Source organism: Clinocottus analis, unplaced genomic scaffold (genome assembly GCF_023055335.1).
Source record: "Clinocottus analis isolate CAN_PGR_092001 unplaced genomic scaffold, fCliAna1.0.p SCAF_11, whole genome shotgun sequence".
NCBI classification, from domain to species: Eukaryota; Metazoa; Chordata; class Actinopteri; order Perciformes; family Cottidae; genus Clinocottus; species Clinocottus analis.
The window spans coordinates 11691364-11711363 of NW_027175832.1; the positions used below are offsets into that span (position 1 = coordinate 11691364).

The 20000-nt window shown below is 42.4% G+C and overlaps 2 protein-coding genes across 6 annotated transcripts in view; one reads left to right on the plus strand and one right to left on the minus strand.

The window, feature by feature from the left end:
* Positions 1-13841, minus strand: part of tgs1 (trimethylguanosine synthase 1) — a 24824-nt gene extending 10983 nt beyond the window's left edge. The window contains exons 1-12 of the mRNA XM_068603047.1: positions 13561-13841; positions 13357-13424; positions 13150-13274; positions 12958-13042; positions 12658-12735; positions 5873-6412; positions 5230-5353; positions 4148-4234; positions 2892-3048; positions 755-1145; positions 376-543; positions 115-261 (exon numbers count right to left, since the gene is read on the minus strand). Of these exons, the coding sequence (XP_068459148.1) occupies positions 115-261; positions 376-543; positions 755-1145; positions 2892-3048; positions 4148-4234; positions 5230-5353; positions 5873-6412; positions 12658-12735; positions 12958-13042; positions 13150-13274; positions 13357-13424; positions 13561-13673 (2083 nt within the window). The 5' untranslated portion in view covers positions 13674-13841. The remainder of the gene's footprint in view (positions 1-114; positions 262-375; positions 544-754; positions 1146-2891; positions 3049-4147; positions 4235-5229; positions 5354-5872; positions 6413-12657; positions 12736-12957; positions 13043-13149; positions 13275-13356; positions 13425-13560) is intronic.
* The window catches only part of tmem68 (transmembrane protein 68), a 29780-nt gene continuing 19299 nt past the window's right edge, over positions 9520-20000 (plus strand). Inside the window, exons 1-4 of one of the 5 annotated variants that reach the window (XM_068603066.1) lie at positions 14380-14426; positions 14548-14691; positions 14957-15085; positions 15801-15974. In XM_068603066.1, the coding sequence (XP_068459167.1) occupies positions 15026-15085; positions 15801-15974 (234 nt within the window). In that variant the 5' untranslated portion in view covers positions 14380-14426; positions 14548-14691; positions 14957-15025. Of the gene's footprint in view, positions 9640-14341; positions 14516-14547; positions 14692-14956; positions 15086-15800; positions 15975-19257; positions 19395-20000 lie in introns of those variants that run through there. The other 4 variants (XM_068603077.1, XM_068603058.1, XM_068603086.1 and 1 more) reach the window with 4 other exon arrangements.

The following is a 20000-nucleotide window of genomic DNA, read 5'->3' on the forward strand; positions in this document are numbered from 1 at the left end:
GGATATAAACAGACACAAATACAGAAGAAGAGCAGCCCAGCTGAGAAATACAGCATCACATGTATCTGATGAAACCAGACAATAATGGTCTGATGGATCAGTGGCAGGGCTTACCCCTCTTTCCAGTGAGGGCGAACTGGATGGCGTTTCCTCCGACGCCACAGAAGGCGTCGATGACCAGCTGGGAGTCGGGAAAGCTGTGCTCCACCCGTAGGGCGATATGCTCGGCGATCCTCTCTGGTGTCACAGAGAACCAGCCCTCTGAAAACACACAGCGGTGTCCAACCGCATGAGTTGGTTGAATATAGTAATGTCGTTAACAAAAGCAAATGGAACATTGCTCGCCACTTTTTCCCATAAATGGCGTGGACTGACCTTGGTCAAGCCGGATCCCTTCATCGAAGCGGGAGAACAGTCTGTAGCGTTGGGCCCAGTACTTAGCCAGCCCAGGTTCTGTTGCCATCTCTGCTGGGACCGGCTGCTGCCTCCTCCCTCGCTTGCTCTTCTTATTCTTTTGTTTCTTTCCATTTTTCCCACTCAACTCTATATATATATATATATATATATATATATATATATATATATGTGTATATATATATATATATATATATATATATATATATATATATATACACACACACACACACACACACACACACACACACACACACACACACACACACACACACACACACTCAGAAGAAAACTAAAAAGCGCACAGCATCCTGATCATCTGGGAGTATGTTACGCTTACCATCGCTGCCTTCAGGTGCGTCAGACATGAGAAAGTCCGGAATTTCGAGACGTGTTAACTGTCTGCCGGGCTGCACCTCCTCCTCTTCCTCCTCCTCCTCCTCTCTCTGACTGAGCACAGTCCAAGTGGCAGGGTTGATATTTCTCCGTGGATCTAAACCGGACACAGAATAGGAGCCATCTCCTTCTTTTACAGCCTCTTTGTTTCCCTCCTCAGCGCTTTCTATCATCTTCTTCCTCCTCCTCTCCTCCTCCTCCTCCTCCTCTCCCGTCACTTCTTCACGACCTGGAGGCCTATCCTGGGGTTCCTGTGTGTTCCCTCCTCTCATCTCACGCTGGCCACGTGGACTCATCAGTGTCTCTCTCTGGTTCTGTTCAAGGAACTTTTTGACCTGTGAAACAAACGTCTTCATGTAACTCCTATGTTACATTCAAATAAAAAAACCTTCTACCATTCCATTTCTGACGGTCATAGTGAAACCATAAGGGAGGTTTCGATGTGAGAGGCAACTGTTATAAACAACAATGGAGAGAGAATTAGCATAGACGCTGCTAAAGCATCACTCCTGTCAGGAGTGGAGAGTTTTTCTTAATTGAAAGAAGAGCAGAGAATCTCACTTAAGGTTCCATGGAAGCGTGTTTCTCTCTTCTCTCAACTACTGGCTATGGCAGGGTAGACATTGCTTTACTATGCTAACTTCGATCATCCATAATGTTGCCTATGGTTTTATGTTCCACCTCAAATATGAATTCCCTTTTCCCGTGTGTTATCAGCCTGTGATTTTTTGTATTTCTTAAATGAATCAATGAAATCTGCTACCCTCGCACCTCCCTGCACTTCGGTGGCACGGGTACGACTGCGGGTGATGTAGCCAGGAGCAATGAAAGAGGAGCTCTGCTGAGTGCAACGATGCCTCCCACTACAGTCTACAACCAATTGCCACCTTCGGCCTGAGCCTTTTCAAGCCGACCTCGAGCCAGTCGCGGCACACTACAGTGTAGGAAATGCACCTAACAAGGGGCAGCACAACAAGGGGAGAGCACAACCCGTCTGGTCAACAAAAATGCACGTTGTCCAAATCCATCAACAAAACCGCCACACTGACCTTGCACAGGGCAGACAAGACATTGCAGCACAGCTGCGCCGGCAGCAACCTCTCCCCGCGCCAAGGAGAGGCCACGGGTAGAAGCACCAGCAGCCCCAGGTGCAGCAGTAACCAGTAACAACAGCGCTGGGCTAATTTATGATTAGGTTTTTTATGACTAGGTTTTTTATTATAAAATAACTTGAACTTTTTGATACTGTTTAGGACGGCAGAGAAGGCCTAGCTGGCCCTGACGGCCCGCCACTGATATATACACACACACATATACATATACAGTTGAAACCAGAAGTTTACATACACTATGCAAAAAGACACATAACTAATCTTTTCTCACTGTCTGAAGCAAAGTCAGACTAAAGCTCTTCTGTTTCAAGTTAGGTAGGATTATTTATTTTTGCTAAATGCCACAATAATGAGAGAGAGAATATTTTAGAGAATTTTTTATTACTTTCTTCAAGGTCAAAAGTTTACATACATTTCCATAGTATTTTAGTAGCCTTGCCTTTGCTTGTTTAAAGACATAGTACTTTTGGTGTATGTAAACTTTTGACCTCAAAGAAAGTAATATAAAATTCTCTATGAAATTCTCTCTCATTATTGAGGCATTTAGCAAAAGTAAATAATTTTGGTAATCTAACTGACCTGAAATCGAAGAGGTTTGGTCTGAATTAGCTTCAGATAGTGAGAAATAAATTAGTTATGTGTCTTTTTGCACAGTGTATGTAAACTTCTGGTTTCAACTGTACATGGTACTTACATTTCCATATGCTACATATACCTACCAGATTCCATAGAGACATGCTAGTGAGCCATTGTGCCACGCCAATTCGCAAGACAAATATAGAGACATCAGTAATAAATTAAGTTAAAAGTTAATTTTAGTAACTTGAATTTGTTCAAATAATCAAGAAGAATTTTATGTTCTAAATCATTGGCGAGGTTGCGGATTGATGAGTCAGCCACCACCAAGAAGCCCATTCTACGCAATGGAACCGGGACCCCGTTCACCCGACACCTATTTACAGGAGATACCTTGGAGAGGGAGGTGCTGGTCAGTGGCCACGTGTCATCTCCACTCATCTCTGAGAACCTGGTGTGTTTGCGGATGCTGCGGACTGCTCTCTTTGCCCAGCGCGGCTTCTGATGATTCTCACCAGCACTGCTTTTAAAGCTCAGCACACTGTGGAACCTGAGATATACGAACAGACACAACGTTAACGAGAGAGAGGCTCCACGTGCAACAAGCATTATGTGTACACACCGTAACTCTTCACATACACACAACTTAGACCGATTAGTTAAATCATATTTAAAAGGGGCAGATTGAACCAAAGTGAGTCAGAGAACTAGGGTGGCTTTCAGGTAACGTGATGTAATGACCATGCTGGTCATTAAAGGAACCCAACAGCTCCGATAATGGCCTTCTCACCTTGTTCAGGTACAGGATGAAGCATGTGTTAACTAAATATCTTGAAAAAACACTTTTATAGAAATGCAAATACTGATTTGAGAGCAAACACCCACACTGTTCACTTGCCAATGTTATAAGTAAATACTATCACAGCATTTCTCATTTCAAAACTAAATAAATGTGTAGAGTTGCTTTGGGTCCAAGATCACGTCGCTGTCAAAAATATATTGGCTGTTTTTGGAAATTATACAAATGCACTGAAGGTGGGAAATAAAACAATGTCCGCTAAATATGAAAAGCTGCTCCCGTGGAAAGGCTATCATGTGTTTTACATATATTGAACCTATATTAATTAGATGACACCAATAATGTGGTCATGGCCATGGAAACACGACCTCTGTTGTCCACAGGGACCGCCATAATCAACATCAGATAAAAGTTGTCGTAAAAGTTGTTGTATATTTGACATGAAACCAATATTAAATCATGTATTTAACTTGTAACTGACTTGGCTTTCACAAATATACAGAAGGACTAGTTATTTATTCCTAATGTCAATAAGTAGTGAGAAAGAGTAAGACGGTGGTCCGCTACCATTCAGAAAATAAAAGACACCAAATAGCATGCGGTAGTACGGTAGCGAAACCAAGTAAATTACACATAGCATCTGTTAACACATCTTGATGACAAATTGTCAACATTCTGTTCAACATGAAAAAAAGGAAGTAAAACTACTGTAATCAGCAGAAAACCAGACTGCTGGAAAAGCTCCTCGCTTCTGACACACTTCCAGTGGACGTTCAAAGCACAACAGAGCTTTTGACAAACGAGGTGCAAACAGAACTCAACCATCAAAACATTTATAAATCAGACTTACAAAGGGTCCGGGTTGTGCTTGAGTCCCAGTTTACTCCAAGCTTCCTCAGAGGTCAGATGTGGACTCTCCTCCACGTCCAGTTCATGACTGCAAACACAAAATACTGCTTCAAAATGTACTTATGATTAATATTTTCACATCTACATCTCTTTAGCAGTTTAAGCCCACAGGATGAACATTTTCTTATTCATGCTCATTCTGTTGCATTTCTTTGTGAACACATTAGAACTACTAGTAGTACTACTTGCTGATGGAACTTGCTGTCCCCTCAAAGCCATGACTGTCTTAACCTGATTCCAAATTAAAAGCAAATTTATGATTCAGGGTGCTCGGCTATGCGTGGAACCAACAGGCAAACTGCCTGTTGGTTCCACGCATAGCCAAGCATATTAGAATATGTTACTGCTTATTGCACACAGGAATATACACATATATATATATACATACATACATACATATATACACATACATACATATATACACATACATACATATATACATATATATATATACATACATATATACATATATATATATACATATATATATAAATATATATATATACATACATATATATACATATATACACATATATATACATACATATACATACATATATACATATATACACATACATATATACATATATACACATATATATACATACATATATACGTATATATACATACATATATACATATATACACATATATATACATACATATATACGTATATATATATATATACGTATATATATATATATATATATATATATATATATATATATATATATATATATATATATATATATATATATATATACACACACGCAGAGGAGAAGAGGTTTAATTGGTCTGGATTTTCTATCAGGTACATAAAGAAGACCGTCATCTCTGATGAGACGAAGACAACACTGAAACAAGCACCCAATGCTCGCTGCCGGTCACTCGGAGGGAGTGACCCTTCCTTCTTTCCGTCCAATTCTTAAAAATGTTGCATACATCATGTGTGAAGGATGCAAAACACACCGACAAAAACACAAGAGGGTTCGTCTCCAAAACATTCAATGCACATTGACTCACCTGCGTTTGACTTTTGCCCGTCCTCCTCCTGGAGGTCTGTCGTCATTGTCTTCGTCTTCCCTACTTGGCATTTTGTCCCGAGAGCCATACTGTCTGTAAGAGCTGCTAGCAGCCTGCTGGGAATCTGAGTCGAAACACACAAGATATTAAGCAGAGCAACTCACACTCAATACGTGCAAACTCCACACAGAAGGACCGCCTAGTATTGGCCCTCGCCCTTTTTGCTCTAAGGTGACAGTATCAGACACTGCAACACAGTGTAGCTCTCCCAAATATACCTAACAAACACTACAACTCAAATATGTTATATCCCATTGTCACAATGAGCAATTGCATGCTCATGAATTAATGTTCGCTCTATATGAGTAAGATGTGATTTGGACTTGACTACACCTGAAATAAATGAATGAATGTAGTAACACCTATAAGAGGATTTAAATAATAATGACTAACAGATCAAATAGGTAGGATACAGTGCGTAATAAACGGGTGTAAAGTTCCTCTCGGCCGCTGTGGAGTAACAGATGAACAAATGAAAGTAACGTCGTTGTGAGCTCACTGCTGTGAGGGACTTGGAGTGTTTAAGCAAACAATTGAACAAATACACCACAAAATGTTATTGTATGATCCACTCAGTTCCTACCCGTGTGTTCAGCAGCGTTCTGCTTTGAGGAGGCTGCAGGTCTTTTGCGATCGCTCCCCCCATCAGCAGGCGGATTGGAGTTACCCAGCTCTCCCTCAGCCACACCCACATGCTGTTGGCCCGCCTCCGAGTCACTCGCACATCTCCCACCAGTTTTTATTGTGCACTTCTGTCCAAGCAGATCATTTAAATCCTCAACGTCGTTGTGAAGTGCCTCCTCACCTTCTTCGACCTTCTGTTGGCTCTCAGGCCCGGTTGGCCCGTCCCTCTGGTCCTCTGGGTGTGTCTCTTTATCTCCGACTACCCCCTCACCTGCTGCTGCTTCTTCTCCACCAGTGTTCCCACTACACACTGTCTGGTCAGTGGTCCAGCCCTGTGCCGACCAGTAGGAGTACTGCTCCCAGTAGGAGTAGTAGGTCTCCGTGGCGTGTTTGTCCCAGACAACTTTTGTGTCCGGGTCCTCCCAAAGATCAGTCACTGTCCCTGGATCAGGGTGTTTCTCCAGCCAGCTGCTCCATAGGAGAGCTTCTCCCTGCTGAGCTGCAGGACATATTTATAGAGGAAACCATCAATCAGCTTCATAAGCATGGTGCAACATACAATGGCCGCGTTTCCCAGATTTGATCGTTCTTAAGGACTTAAGAAGGCTCGGAAGAAGAATTCGGCTAAGAAGGGTTTTAAGATAGGAGTGTTTCCCAGACACGTTTTTAACTGCCTTCTTAATATCCCGTCAAAGAAGCTTCCTAAGAAGCTCTTAGTGGTAGCTGTCCACCGCCGTGTTGCTGAAACTAAATGAATCGATGCCAGGCAAATTGATCACCCGCCACTTTATCAGTGCATAAAATACACACAACACGCTGTGGTTCCCACACACAGGTGCAATTACACTACGCGCACATGCGTGCGGCCATCCACGACACCAATCACAGTAATGGGCTGGCACGGCAGTGGCTGATTTTTTTTTTTGTATGTAAAGACGCATTGTCAAGCAAGTAAAATGACACGGTCGACGCAACGCGAATATTCGCGCCGCGTTCGGTGTGAATCCAGCGGTCCAGTGGCCCTATGATAGGCCCAGTAGTCTCAACTGATGCTGCTAAGAGCAGAAATATAATAAACATGTTTGCTGCTGCGGGGGCCGGTGGCAGTGGCGTAGCCTCCGACTCCGGGGCTTTGGCTACGGCGGGTGCAGCGGGTCCCTCTCAGGAGGAGGTGTCGTCAGAGAGTGAAAGTGAGGCTCCCGCTGCCACGGTGATACAGGAGGGGGGGGGGGGGGGGGAATTGGTGGTGGTGATAGCAGGTGTGTGTGCTAGCTAACATGTTGTGGATAAACACTCACTCACTAAATGTTCAGAAACGTTGTCTATGAACTTTACTTGACATAATAGACAGAGTGTGGTGTAAGTCTAGTTCTAAAGTGTTGAAAAATGATATACTGTTATAATAAATTAACCACTATTTTATGGTGGTGTGGTTTGAGCATGCAGATCTGCTTTTTCACAATTTTTATAATTACAAATCAGGTCACCAGGGTTAAAGTGTTTTAAGTATCAATACACTTTCTTCAAGCCCACTGTCCAATTTGTTCAAATATGCGTTACCTTTTTTTCTGTCTATGTTTATGGTTTATTGTCCTTGCTTTTCTTTTTTTGAACACTTATTTATGGAAGTTTTCAGATTAAATTACATCAAATAAGAGACAAGGAGACAATGACCCATTTCACATTATACAGTTAAAACGAATGAAACACTGAATAATAATTAAACATCTGCATACATATTAGTGGTGTTCAAACATATTTCGTACTTCTTCATACTATTTCTCTACTTTTCACATCCAGGTTTGTGCTCAGTACATCATCTCGCTCACTGGAGACCCCAAGCCCACCCATTGATTATATTATTGATGTTATTCAGTATAGTACTGTTATTCAGGGCTTGTGTGATTATATGTACAGTACATCAACAAACCGAGTTGGCACAGTATCTGCGCGGATTGTGGTGGGCCAGTCTGGACTAAAAAGTCCAGGACCGAATTTTTGCGCGCCTGCAGGCCTGCCTCTGGATGTGTGGTGACACTAGCGTGACGAGGCGTTGTATCTCCACAAAGGGAAGCCGGTGCTTAGACTGGACAGCCCGGTCCGACAGCACATTAAGTGTGGAGAAGTGCTGACGCACATATGCATTTATGTAAACTATCTGGCTCCGCTGGCGACGGCGACGCTGTTGGTTAGCAGCAAGAATATGCTGTATTACAGCCATGGTGTCTCTCACGCGTGGACTTCAGCAACGGCTTTAGACTAGTGATGTGAAGACCGGATCATTTCACTGAATCGGTTCTTTGAATCTCGTTCATTAAAATGAACGAATCTTTTTTCGGATCACTCGTTCATTTCGGGGAGGTGGCCGGGGGGAGAGAGCGGGGAGCGTGAAGCGAAGGCGGGGGGATACATTATTTTAATTCCTGCATTAAAATAAAATAATGCATCGTGACAGTTTAGATTCTTTGAAAAGGGTCATTTATTATCACACTACCATTTAATTATCATGGCAAACAATTACGTTGAACTGTAAGTAAAGTACAAAAAATGTGAGGTAAACCAATACTTTCTGTTTCCTCTTCTGAGCCATTGCAGGTCACGTGAAAAATGATCCAAAGATCCGTACCAAAGATCCGTACCGAAGACCCAGTCAAAGTAAACGAATCTTTACTGTTCAGCTGGCTGCCAGTGCTGAGCCTATGCTGATTCGTTCATCAGACGACCGAATCATGACTGTGTCTTTGGATCAAAGTTCCGTTCATCTGCCGCATACGGGTCTTTGGATCTGTTTCCCACGTGACCTGTATAGGCTCAGTACTAGGAAACAGAAATGATTCATTCAGTTCTCGACCCGGTCTTTGTATGAGTCTTTGGATCCTTTTTCACGTGACCTGCATTCAACGAATCATTTCTGTTTCCTTGGCTGAGTCTATGCAAGTCCCGATGCGCGGCCACGAGAACATGAACGAATCTTTTTTTTGAGAAGACTCATTACTCTTGAGTCCTTGTAAGGATTCGTTCATTTTGAACGAATCGTTCACCAACGACACATCACTACTTTAGACGTGGAGCCTCTCTTGATATGATATGTTCCAGCCAAGTTCAATTACAACCGTCAGTTTCCCTGATATCTGTGAAATACCACAGGGTTGTTGATGTTTTTATAGCTAACGTAAACTCATATGCAGATGCCGAATGTGTGTGAAAACGTAATGAGTGATAGTAATGATGATTCATTCTATTTATGTAGCTACAGGAACAAATGGGCAAGTCTTTATTGTTATTTTTATTTTGATGCTATTATTTTTCTTGCGTCAGTGTTCTGCAGCTCTGGGCGCACATTCATCATCACGCATGATTTTAGTATTCCTTTGAATATCAGATATAACTGCAGCTGCAGTGAGTGTTGGTCGCTAAGAAGGCTATTAAGAGTGGGTCAGGCTGGGGCGCCAGTAAGCAAGATATGGAGTAAGACACTAATTTCAGTGCTCCTGCAGAACCGACAACTTTTTCATATAAAAACAGCTACTATTTCAAGAATACCAGCCTCAAAGATCACCGAGGGCAACGCAAAGAGGCGAAAGCTACATCATTTTTGAATGGTGGAGAAGCTTGAAAAATACAAATATAAATCCAGCGGGAGCTCATCGCGGAGAACAAGAACCACGAAGCAGATCACACCAGGTGACCCGGACCAACCCTCTCTCACCTGTAGTGAAAGGCAAGGTATGGCCACTGCTTGAATCACACTGGAGAAGGGGAAATGTGTCTCATAGCTAATATTTTAAATATACCGATCTCCATTACAAGGAATCAAACTCTCATAGCCTATATTGTGCCAGTTATTAGTATTCATATTGTTTGTATCATTCAGCTTTACTTTCTCACTGGCAGCTACCCTAGAGGAGACTATTGATACGCCTTTAGCTCTATGTACAACTCAAACACTATTTTTCCACAAGAAGCTGTTTAACTTTACAAATGTATGCCAAGAACTGCAGGGCCCTGAGTGGCCACTACTCAACACTGTCCTTTTCTGTGTCGACTTTTGTTTTTCTTCTTTCTTTCTCTTTTCCTTATCTCAGTACACCCATAGCATAGTCAATTCAATCTCAACTGTGCACCGTTGCTGCTTGCCCTGAGTGGCTAGGGACTAGGTCCCACTAGATTGTTGTTAATGTTTGTTAACAGCAGTCACAACTGTTGCGTCCACCGTGTTCTGATCCCACTGTTCCGATGGGATCCTACGTTATGTTTAAGAACAACAAGGTCATCATTTACTTTTCTTAAATATCAGACATGCGTCCTTTTCAAGAATTGATTATTTCTTTACAATGAGAGCAGAGCTACACAGAATAGTGGACATTGAGATTCTTCCAATAACTATATCTGACTATGCTCCTGTGGCATTAAAATGGGACATAGGCCAAAGACCAATATCTAAACAATGGAGGCTGAATGCATCTCTCCTTAATGATAAACAATTTACCGCCTTTATTACGGCAGAACTCAAGGAATACTTTGATATCAATACGTCGGCCGAAACGACACCTGTCATACTGTGGGATTGTGCTAAAGCATACATCAGAGGTTGAATTATTTAATTTGCTTCTGATAAGAAAAGAGAAAAAGAGGCTAAACAGAGAGAATTGGAAGGTAAAATAAAAGACTTAGAACAAAAACATAAACAATCGGCATCGACTAATCTCCTAAATGACCCAAAGTCAACCCGAAGAGAACTCAACAGCCTACTATCAGATAAGATTGAGGGAAGTTTAAGATTCGCGAACCAAAGATACTATGAACACGGTAATAAGGCAAGTAGATTATTAGCATTTAGATTAAGAAAATACAAGGTAAATGTGGATAAAACAGAGGCTATGGATGTCAATGGTAACATCTCAAGAAGTATAAAACTCCAAAGTGGGCTTAAATGGCCAAAAGACGGTATAAAATACCTGGGCATATACATCCCCCCATCCTTACATAATTTATATGAGGCAAATTATGGTAAAATTATTAGGTGCATTGATAGTAACCTGGAACGATGGTCTACGCTTCCTTTGCTCGGGCGTGTTGAAAGTATTCGCATGAATGTTTTGCCGAGACTTCTCTACTCATTTTAGATGCTACCTATAGAAATTACAAAATCTAGTTTTGATAACCTGGATGAAATCATTTCCACATTTATCTGGCAAAAAAAACGTCCTAGAATTAGACTTAAAACCCTTCAGCTATCTAAGCTAAATGGGGGCCATAAACTCCCAAACTTAAAATATTACTTCTGAGCTGCACAAATGAAACCTCTTATAGTGTGGATTCAGAATGGCACATACACTCGCTGGCTCTATATTGAAAAAAATGTATGCCCAGAGCCCTTACAAATATTGCTTTTTTTAGATAAACCAATGAAAGAAGTGACAGAGTGGACTAAAATTACTCTTAAAGTCTGGAACAAAATACGGACAGCTTTTGGACTCCCAAAGTCAATTTCATTATTAACGCGCATTGGCTCTATGAAGACCTTCACACCCAACAATGTAGACACAGGCTTTGGAAAGTGGTCAGACATGGGACTGGTTCACATGCACCAGCTGTTTAACGAGGACAACCTCAAGACATTCGAGCAGCTGAAAAAAGATTTTGATCTCCCAAAAACAGATTTTTTTCAGATACCTACAACTGGGAACTACACACAAAGAGTGGGGAAAACTTGTGAAATGTGCGACTTTAGAAAGGTTTTTAATAGAAACACAGATAACAATAACTAAACTATATAACATATTTCTATCTATGAATTTACAGAATTCTCAAAAGATAAAGCAGAGATGGGAGGCGGAAATGAACACGACAATACCACAGAATACCTGGGAGGAAATATGCTCAGAGGCACACCGAGCTACAAACTCAAACACCTGGAGGGAATTTAAATGGAAAATAATCACCAGATTCTTCAAAACTCCTGAAATAGTAGCCAAGATGGGCCCAACACATTCCAACTGTTGGCGGAATTGCGGAAGCACAGCCAATCACACGCACATATTCTGGCTATTCTGGCTAAACGATGGAGCCCTGTTGCAGCATTATTATTACAATGAGGTGTTTACTATATGTTGCTTGGCCCTCTGTGCATAAGAGTTAGCGAGAACATATCGATCATATACAGTACACGCATATACACAATCTTCTCTGGAACGCATATATAGCACACGCAATACTACACGTGGGACTGGACAATTATTGGTTCTTCAGCCTATTTTAATTAAGTATTTTATTTAAATTTGTATTTATTCATCCCCTCCTCTCATTATTATTATTATCCTTATTTCCCCTTCTTTGTTTTTTTAAATTTTATTTTCTTGGAATGATTACCATTTGATGTTGTTTGTTCTTTCTGCGTTTTGTACAATTTACCTCAATATCATGTGTACCAAGACATACAACTGAAATTGACAAAGAATGTGACTGTCTAAAAAAATCCATGTTGATATGTCATTGAAAACTAAATAAAAAAGTGAGTTTAAAAAAAAAAAAAGAGTGGGTCAGGCTGATCTTACGTTTTCTTCTTAGTGAAAGAGCGTCTTAAGCTAAGAACGACTCTGGGAAACACCTTCTTTCACAGCGCTCCTAAGACACTCCTAGCGCTTAAGAGCGTCTTAACGAATCTGGGAAACGTGGCCAATGTCTGAAACATATCTATATTTTAGTTATAGTGATCCACGTGTTGTTTATGTTCTCTTTTACCCCAGTAGGTCTCCCAGCCGGCAGCTTGGGCCCCTCCTGTTCCTTCCTTAGGTGGATCACAGGCTTCGTCCACACCAACTGGGCATCATCAAATAACATCACAAGATACTAATATGTAGATCAATCTTGTGATGATAGTTATGAATTTTTCATTTTATTACACTTATTATTCATGTTCAGTCTGAAGAACTAAGCATAAACCCTCATTCTGATCCCGAGGAGCCAGGTCGAGCTGCTTGCTTTACATTCATTCCCTCTGGCCTGCTCATATTTGTAGTTACAAAAAGGGAACGCTCTCACCTGTGTGGACAACCTGGACACCGTCTTCCTCTTCTTCGGCTGACTTGGCCCTGTATGTGGTAGACTTCCTGTTGGACCGCCTTCCCTGTTACATGACCAAAGACAGGCTGGTTCAAAAGCAGAAAGTGCTTTAGACCTTGAGGTTAACCTTCGATGACTGAAAGACATCACACAGAGGCAAGATCCACTTACCGCTCTCCTCTGGCCAGAGGAGCAGACGAAGGCCACGGGCAGACCCATGCTGGCCATCAGCTGAGCCTCCTCATCCAACACCATCTCCTTCTCTTCTTCTTCTTCTTCTTCTTCTTCTTCTTCTTCTGTGAGTGGAGAGAAAACTGGTTTGAAAAAGAGTCCTCCATCCATCTTCACTTAAAGACACCGTGAAATTGTGTAGCGTACCTTGGAGTCTGGTGTCTCCCAGATCAAATGGGAGCAGTCTGTTATCGGAGCGATACAGCTCCCGATCACTGCAGCCAAAGGAGAGGGAGAGCGAGCTGATGAAGATCTCCACAGCTTCATATCCACCTTCATCATTATCATGATCATCCTCATCATCATCATACACTCATGGCAATAACTTCCAACCAGACATGAGAGACTTACTGCACGAAGGCTCTGGAGCAGCAACAGTGAATTATCTCCTCCTCCTCAGATGGGAGTCTCCTACTGAACAAGATCTCCGCCACCACCGTCACCCTGCTTCTCTCCAGCATCATGACGATCGGCTCACGGAGCGGCGCGTGCACACACGCAGACACACACACGTACACGCGCGCGCGCGCGCGTACAAACACCGGTTTCACCCGAAGTTCACGTCTGTGAACAGAGACAGAGCAGCATGGGTTGACTGCAAAATCACACTGGCGTTCCGGAAACAACTGCCAAGTGTTCCGCTCGCTGGCAGAGACCATGGACTGATACATCCGGCCATGTCTTTTCAGAATACCAGTGTGGTAGGGAGGATAAAGAGTTGTATTTGTTTGTACGAAAATAAAAATAAAACTTAAATAGCAACAAAATGCAAATGAACACACTGTAAAATGACCTATGTAGCAGAATTTATATCAAATAAAAGTTAATAAAATTTAACTAAAATGTTAGTAATTTGTACAACAGTTTGGAGAATGACAACAGCACACACTGCCGTCGTCTTTACAGTGCTACGTTAGTAGACATATTAGATTGTGTACTACATTAATACTAGACATAATCTTAATGTTGGATACTTTCGATTTTTTTAAACATTTTTTAATAGAAACAAATGACATAAAAACGGGACTTATTTATTGTTTGTGCTTTTATTTTGAAGTATATGTGTCAAACAGGAAGTCTTCGTTTTGTAGCCGCTAAGGTGGAACTCATCTATCGGTACGCTGTTTTCCAGGGACTCAACACCCGTAGTGTCACACTTAAAACGTTCCGGAGTTAGCGACAGGATATTTGTTAGCTAACAAATATATATATTTGAGGTACACCTTGTACTAGTAAAGCTAACAATAAATAAACAGCGGCGTGTTTTGTAATGGTGGTGTTCACAGAGTAGCTGTATCGGTCTGAGGTAACGTTTTTCTCTGTGTTGACTGTAATTAGGTGACGTTGACTGTTGACGTTAACGCTGCAAGCTTGCTGTCAACTCTTCCATTCTCCGGTTCTGCTCGGTTAACGTGACGTCAGTTACTGTTTCTACCCCAGCTCCCTCACAAAATCCTCAGAGTTACACTATCAACACGAAAGGTAACTTCGAGGAAGTCATATGCAACACAGCTGTCATTGGACTCAGTGCCACAAACAGGGCTTGGTGTCGTGACTCGTGACTATCGTGCCATTCAAATACCTTTTTTTCTCACAAAAGGCACGTTCAATAAAACGTCATTGACGAACAACCGTACCCCTTTAGATGTACATGAACTCCCCTCCCACAGATAAACTGACCACAGCCTATCTTTAATGCAGTATCATTATTGACCTCCTTGAGTGTGCTTCCTCCCCTCTCCTTTAGTTACCTGCGTGTCAGCAGATGCTCTCCATGCAGTGGGATCCTTCCCCTTGAGGCTGACCACAGAGCAGGATGTTGGACAGTGGGAACCAGTCCTGTCTGATGAGAGCAGAGGATACCGTCTCCTTTCTGGTATGAACTACATCAATTCAGTGTTTGCACACACTTGCTGTTCATAAGAAGAAAAGAAAGGCGTACTTTGTTGTTCATCCCTCTTGGGGAAATTGTTATTGTTTTTCTGCTCTGTTAGTTAAACACACACACTGACACACACTCATTGGAGACACGCCATAAGTGACAGGGCTGCCACATAATCTGCGCTCCAAGTAATTCGGGGTTCAACTCAAAGGACCCACCTCCCGGTGCCCAGGAGGTGAACCGGCACCTTCTCAGTCACTAACATGGCCAATCTGTATTTGCAACTACCACCCTCCAAATTGTTTAATTTTTTGTTTGTTTAAAGCCTTACATAAGAGCCTCTATCCTTTAGGAAGCTGTCAGTCTCAAAAGGGTTGGCCTAACATATATGGGTTCAAATGAAAGACAAAGAGTTTGTCTTTCTAACTATACCAAAACATTTCTATTTGACATTCATAGAATCGAGTAGAATAGAACCAAAATCGCTGGTTGAAATTAGTCAAGATGTCTGTGCCCTTTCATTACAAGTATTGTGGTGTTTTTTATGGACAGAAAGCAGGGTTTGTAAGATTCTGTTAGTACATATTTACCCCGTAAGCCAAGATGTGCTTCGTATGGACATGAATGAGGGCACAAAGAAATCCGTCTAATAGCTAGTAAGACGTGTCAATTTGGACCGACGTGTTGACCCACCTGTGTTGGTCCACAGGTGTGTGTGTTCCATGCGTGTGAGGAATGGGCCGGCCTCGGCCAGCTGGAGGACTACCTGAGTGTTTTGGAGTACCTGGTGTGGGTCTTTACCCCTCTGGCCATAGTCTTCATCCTGCCTTTCCTCATTGTGATCCTCCTTTACCTCTCCATACTCTTCCTTCATGTCTACAAGGTATGCAAACGCCTTACAGCAGAAACGATTCATAATGTGGCTTTAGTTTTGAGGTATGAATAAATAAACAGTGGACATGATCAGACCGAATGTGTCAACATGTCATTTGACAAAATGGCAAAACAAGTGTCAACAGAAGAGACATGCACTCTTTACATGTTGGTCTAATTTTTTAATAATGTGATGTTATCAGTACGGCTGGGCAAAGTTGAAAAAAAATAACTGATTACTCGCATGATTTTTCCGCGATTAATCGCATTATGCGCCAAATTCAATAATGAAGTAAAAACTAGTGTATTGCAGCTTTTATTTTAAAGTAATGTTATCAGAAAGGAATAACAGCACTCTGGACCAACAGCAAGTTAACATACATGCATATATAGTTTATAAATCTTTTTTTTTTTCTGAACAGGTACTGTTTAGTAGTAAGGGTGCCTGTGAGGGACAAGCCACTCCTTCTTTTGTCCATGTTCAGTCTGTTGCTGACCTTAATGATGTATGTTAAAGAACAGCAATTGATTCACTTCATACAAAAGCAATAAGTGCTTTTCATGTTTGCAGTAGGGCTGTGAAATGATTAAAAAATTTTAATCAGATTAATCACAGGTTTCTGTGGATTAATCACGATTAATCACATATTACCGATATTCTCAGTATATTTTTGAAAAACATAAAGATTCATTATAAAAGACTGATATATACACTGGCTGCGTTTCCCAGATTCGATCGTTCTTAAGGACTTAAGAAGGCTTGAAAGACGGGTTCGCTAAGAAGGACCGCTAAGATACGAGTGTTTCCCAGATGTGTTCTTAACTGCCTTCTTAAGATCTCGTCAAAAAAGCTTCCTAAAGGCTGATTTATACTCTGGTTTGACGCAGAGACTCAAGCACGCAAGACACACATAGCCGACCTTGCGTAGTCAAATCGGCCATTTTGCGTGCTTGCGTGCGTCACCCCAAATTTCTGACTATCCGTCAAAGCGACGCGAGCCGTACGCAGCCCGGAAGGCTGTGATTGGTCCGCTAACCACATCCTTTTTGAGTCTCTCATTTCCGGTTTTATAGCATAGTACCGCTGTTTTTAAAAGCCATACCAGAAACACAAAGAATGGATCCCGTTGAAGAACGTTTGGCTGAAGAGGTCCACAAATATGAGCATTTATAGAACCCGTCTGACGGAGTATAAGGACACGCAGATGGAGGTGAATTCCTGGACGGAGATATCTGTGAACGTCGGCGTGCAGGTCGACTCTTAAACGGTCGTTGCGCCACATACTGTTCTGGCGTATGGAAAACGCAGGGGAACTAAAAATCAAAACGAGTCCGTCAATCCGACTGCGTGGCCAGCCGGAGTTGGAGTTGCAAAAGTATAGTTCAGCCTTAAGACACTCTTAGTGGGAGCTCTCCACCGCCGTGTTGCTGAAACTAAATCAATCGATGCCAAGTTAATCGATCACCCACCACTTTATCAGCGCATAAATCACACACAACACGCTGTGGTTCCCACACACAGGTGCAATTATGCTACGCGCGCGCCATCCACGACACCAATCACCCGGTTATAACAGCCATGGCATGAAATCCACGGTGGACCTGGCGGACCTCGTCCCGTGTGGTGGGCATTCGGATGTGTGTGCGGGCATGGCGTTGGAGGATCGGTGTCACGGCTGCCACACTCCGTGAAACCGATTCCTTGCTGAGGCCGGTGCCGTACCCCACCACCCTCCAGGAAGCTCCCCACTGCATATGGCTGAGGGCAACATTGCAGCGGGTTGGCCTCTGGATGTGTGTTGACACAAGCGTGACGAGGCGTTGTATCTCCACACGGGGAAGCTGGTACTTGGACTGGACAGCCCGGTCCTACAGCACATTAATTGGGGAGAAGTGCTGACGCACATATGCATTTATGTAAACTATCTGGCTTCGCGCACGGCGACGCTGTTGGTTAGCAGCGAGAATATGCTGTATTGCAGCCGTGGTGTCTCTCACGCGTGGACTTCAGCAACGCCTTTAGACGTGGAGCCTCTCTTGATGAGGTTTCAGCCGAGTTCAATTACACCCGTCAGTTTCCCTGATATCTGTGAAATACCACAGGGTTGTTGATGTTTTTATAACTAACGTAAACTTATATGCAGATGCCGAATGTGTGTGAAAACGTAATGAGTGATAGTAATGCTGATTCATTTAATTATGTAGCTACAGGAACACAGGGGAAATTCTTTATTTTTATATCGTTATTTTTCTTTTTATGCTATTATTTTCAGTGTTCAGTGTTCTGCAGCTGTGGGCGCACATTCATCATTACGCATGGTTTTAGTATTCCTTTGAATATCAGATATAACTTTCCCTGACGCGGCTGCAGTGAGCGTTTAGTCGCTAAGAAGGCTGTAAAGAGTGGGTCAGACCGATCTTACGTTTCGTTCTTAGTGAAAGAGCGTCTTAAGCTAAGAACGACTCTGGGAAACACGTCGTTCTTTCACAGCGCTCTTAGAGCGCTCCTAAGACGCTCTTAGCGCTTAAGAGCGTCTTAACGAATCTGGGAAATGCGGCCATTGTCATTTATACATTGGGGTGCTGTTGTAAACAATGCCACTATAGGCCAGGTAAGGTGAACCCAGTTATCGCTTCTTTCCGCTTCACAGTGGTGCATCTACACGATCTTTAGCTCATAAAACAGTCGTGCTAAACTTCCCAAAAAAAGTTTGTGGCTAAAATTCCAGTCGATTATTGATGCTGCGATGTTTTATGTCGAACTAGTTTCTTCAGAGCGTAACAGGATATTTGTCGCGAGTGGAGGTGACAAAGTGCTCAGTGTTGCCAGATTGGTGATGGCGAAGTATCGTACCAAAGGCTCGAAATGGTTGTATTTGGAGGATAATTATCGTGCATCTGGCAACCCTAAGATCGGTCGACCGACGACAGTTCTCTCTACAGTTAGAGCTCGCCAAAGAAGGTGGTGCCAGATTGGTGCACGATAATTATCGTGCATCTGGCGAAGTATCGTACCAAAGGCTCGAAATGGTTGTATTTGGAGGATAATTATCGTGCATCTGGCAACCCTGAGATCGGTCGACCGACGACAGTTCTCTCTACAGTTAGAGCTCGCCAAAGAAGGTGGACGTAAGATACCGTTTACAAAACTTGTAAGGGCGTAAAAACTAGTTTGTGAAAGACTGGGAGAAACACAAATATCCAACCAGGTAAAATCACGGACGTTTTTGGAATCCCTGCCGGACGCATTTGTTATGTCTCGAAAAGAGGACATGTTTGGGAAAAAAAGAGGACGTCTGGTCACCCTGGTAATTCTCATTACTCACAGAAGTCCAGTGATCCTGTCAGCGCCACATGATCCGCAGCAGCCAAGTCATTTTCCGTTTTGTTCTTTTCAGCTTTATACAGCGCGTGGATTTGTGTCACGATTGTGAGTCTTTGCAGTGCTTTGATGCTCGGGTTCGTGGCCACTCGCAAAACTTTAGTGAACCCCTCATCCTCAACAATATTAGTAGGTCGACAGCTTTTTGCAATCCATTCTGCAACTGTGCTACTCAGCTTGTCACATGCAGACTTGCTGGGTTGCACCAACAAGGATTAAATCAATCCTGGTTTAGAGTTAAACTAGGGTTAGTAAATCTAGGTTTAAACTGGTTTATATTTAATCAGAATTGTGTTGCACATCTTAACTTTAAACCTGGATTAGTTAAACTAGTTTAAACCAGGGTTAAGACAGGATTAGTTTATGTTCAATGTCTGCCATGATGCATTCCGACGAAATGTAAACAAATTCACAAAGTACGTTAACAAATACGGAACTAAATAAATGCATGCGCTCTTTTTCCTAAACTAACTGCTTTTTGAAGAAATGCTGTTAATGCCGCTAGTTGCCGTTAATATTAATATTGCCACTACAGCAGCTAAACTCCGTCACTCATGACGCGTCAAAGAGGATCAAACGTCTCAACATTTGAAAAGATGTTGCTGACAGAGCTAATGGAGGAGTTTGGGATCACAATTGAAGACAAGAAGACTG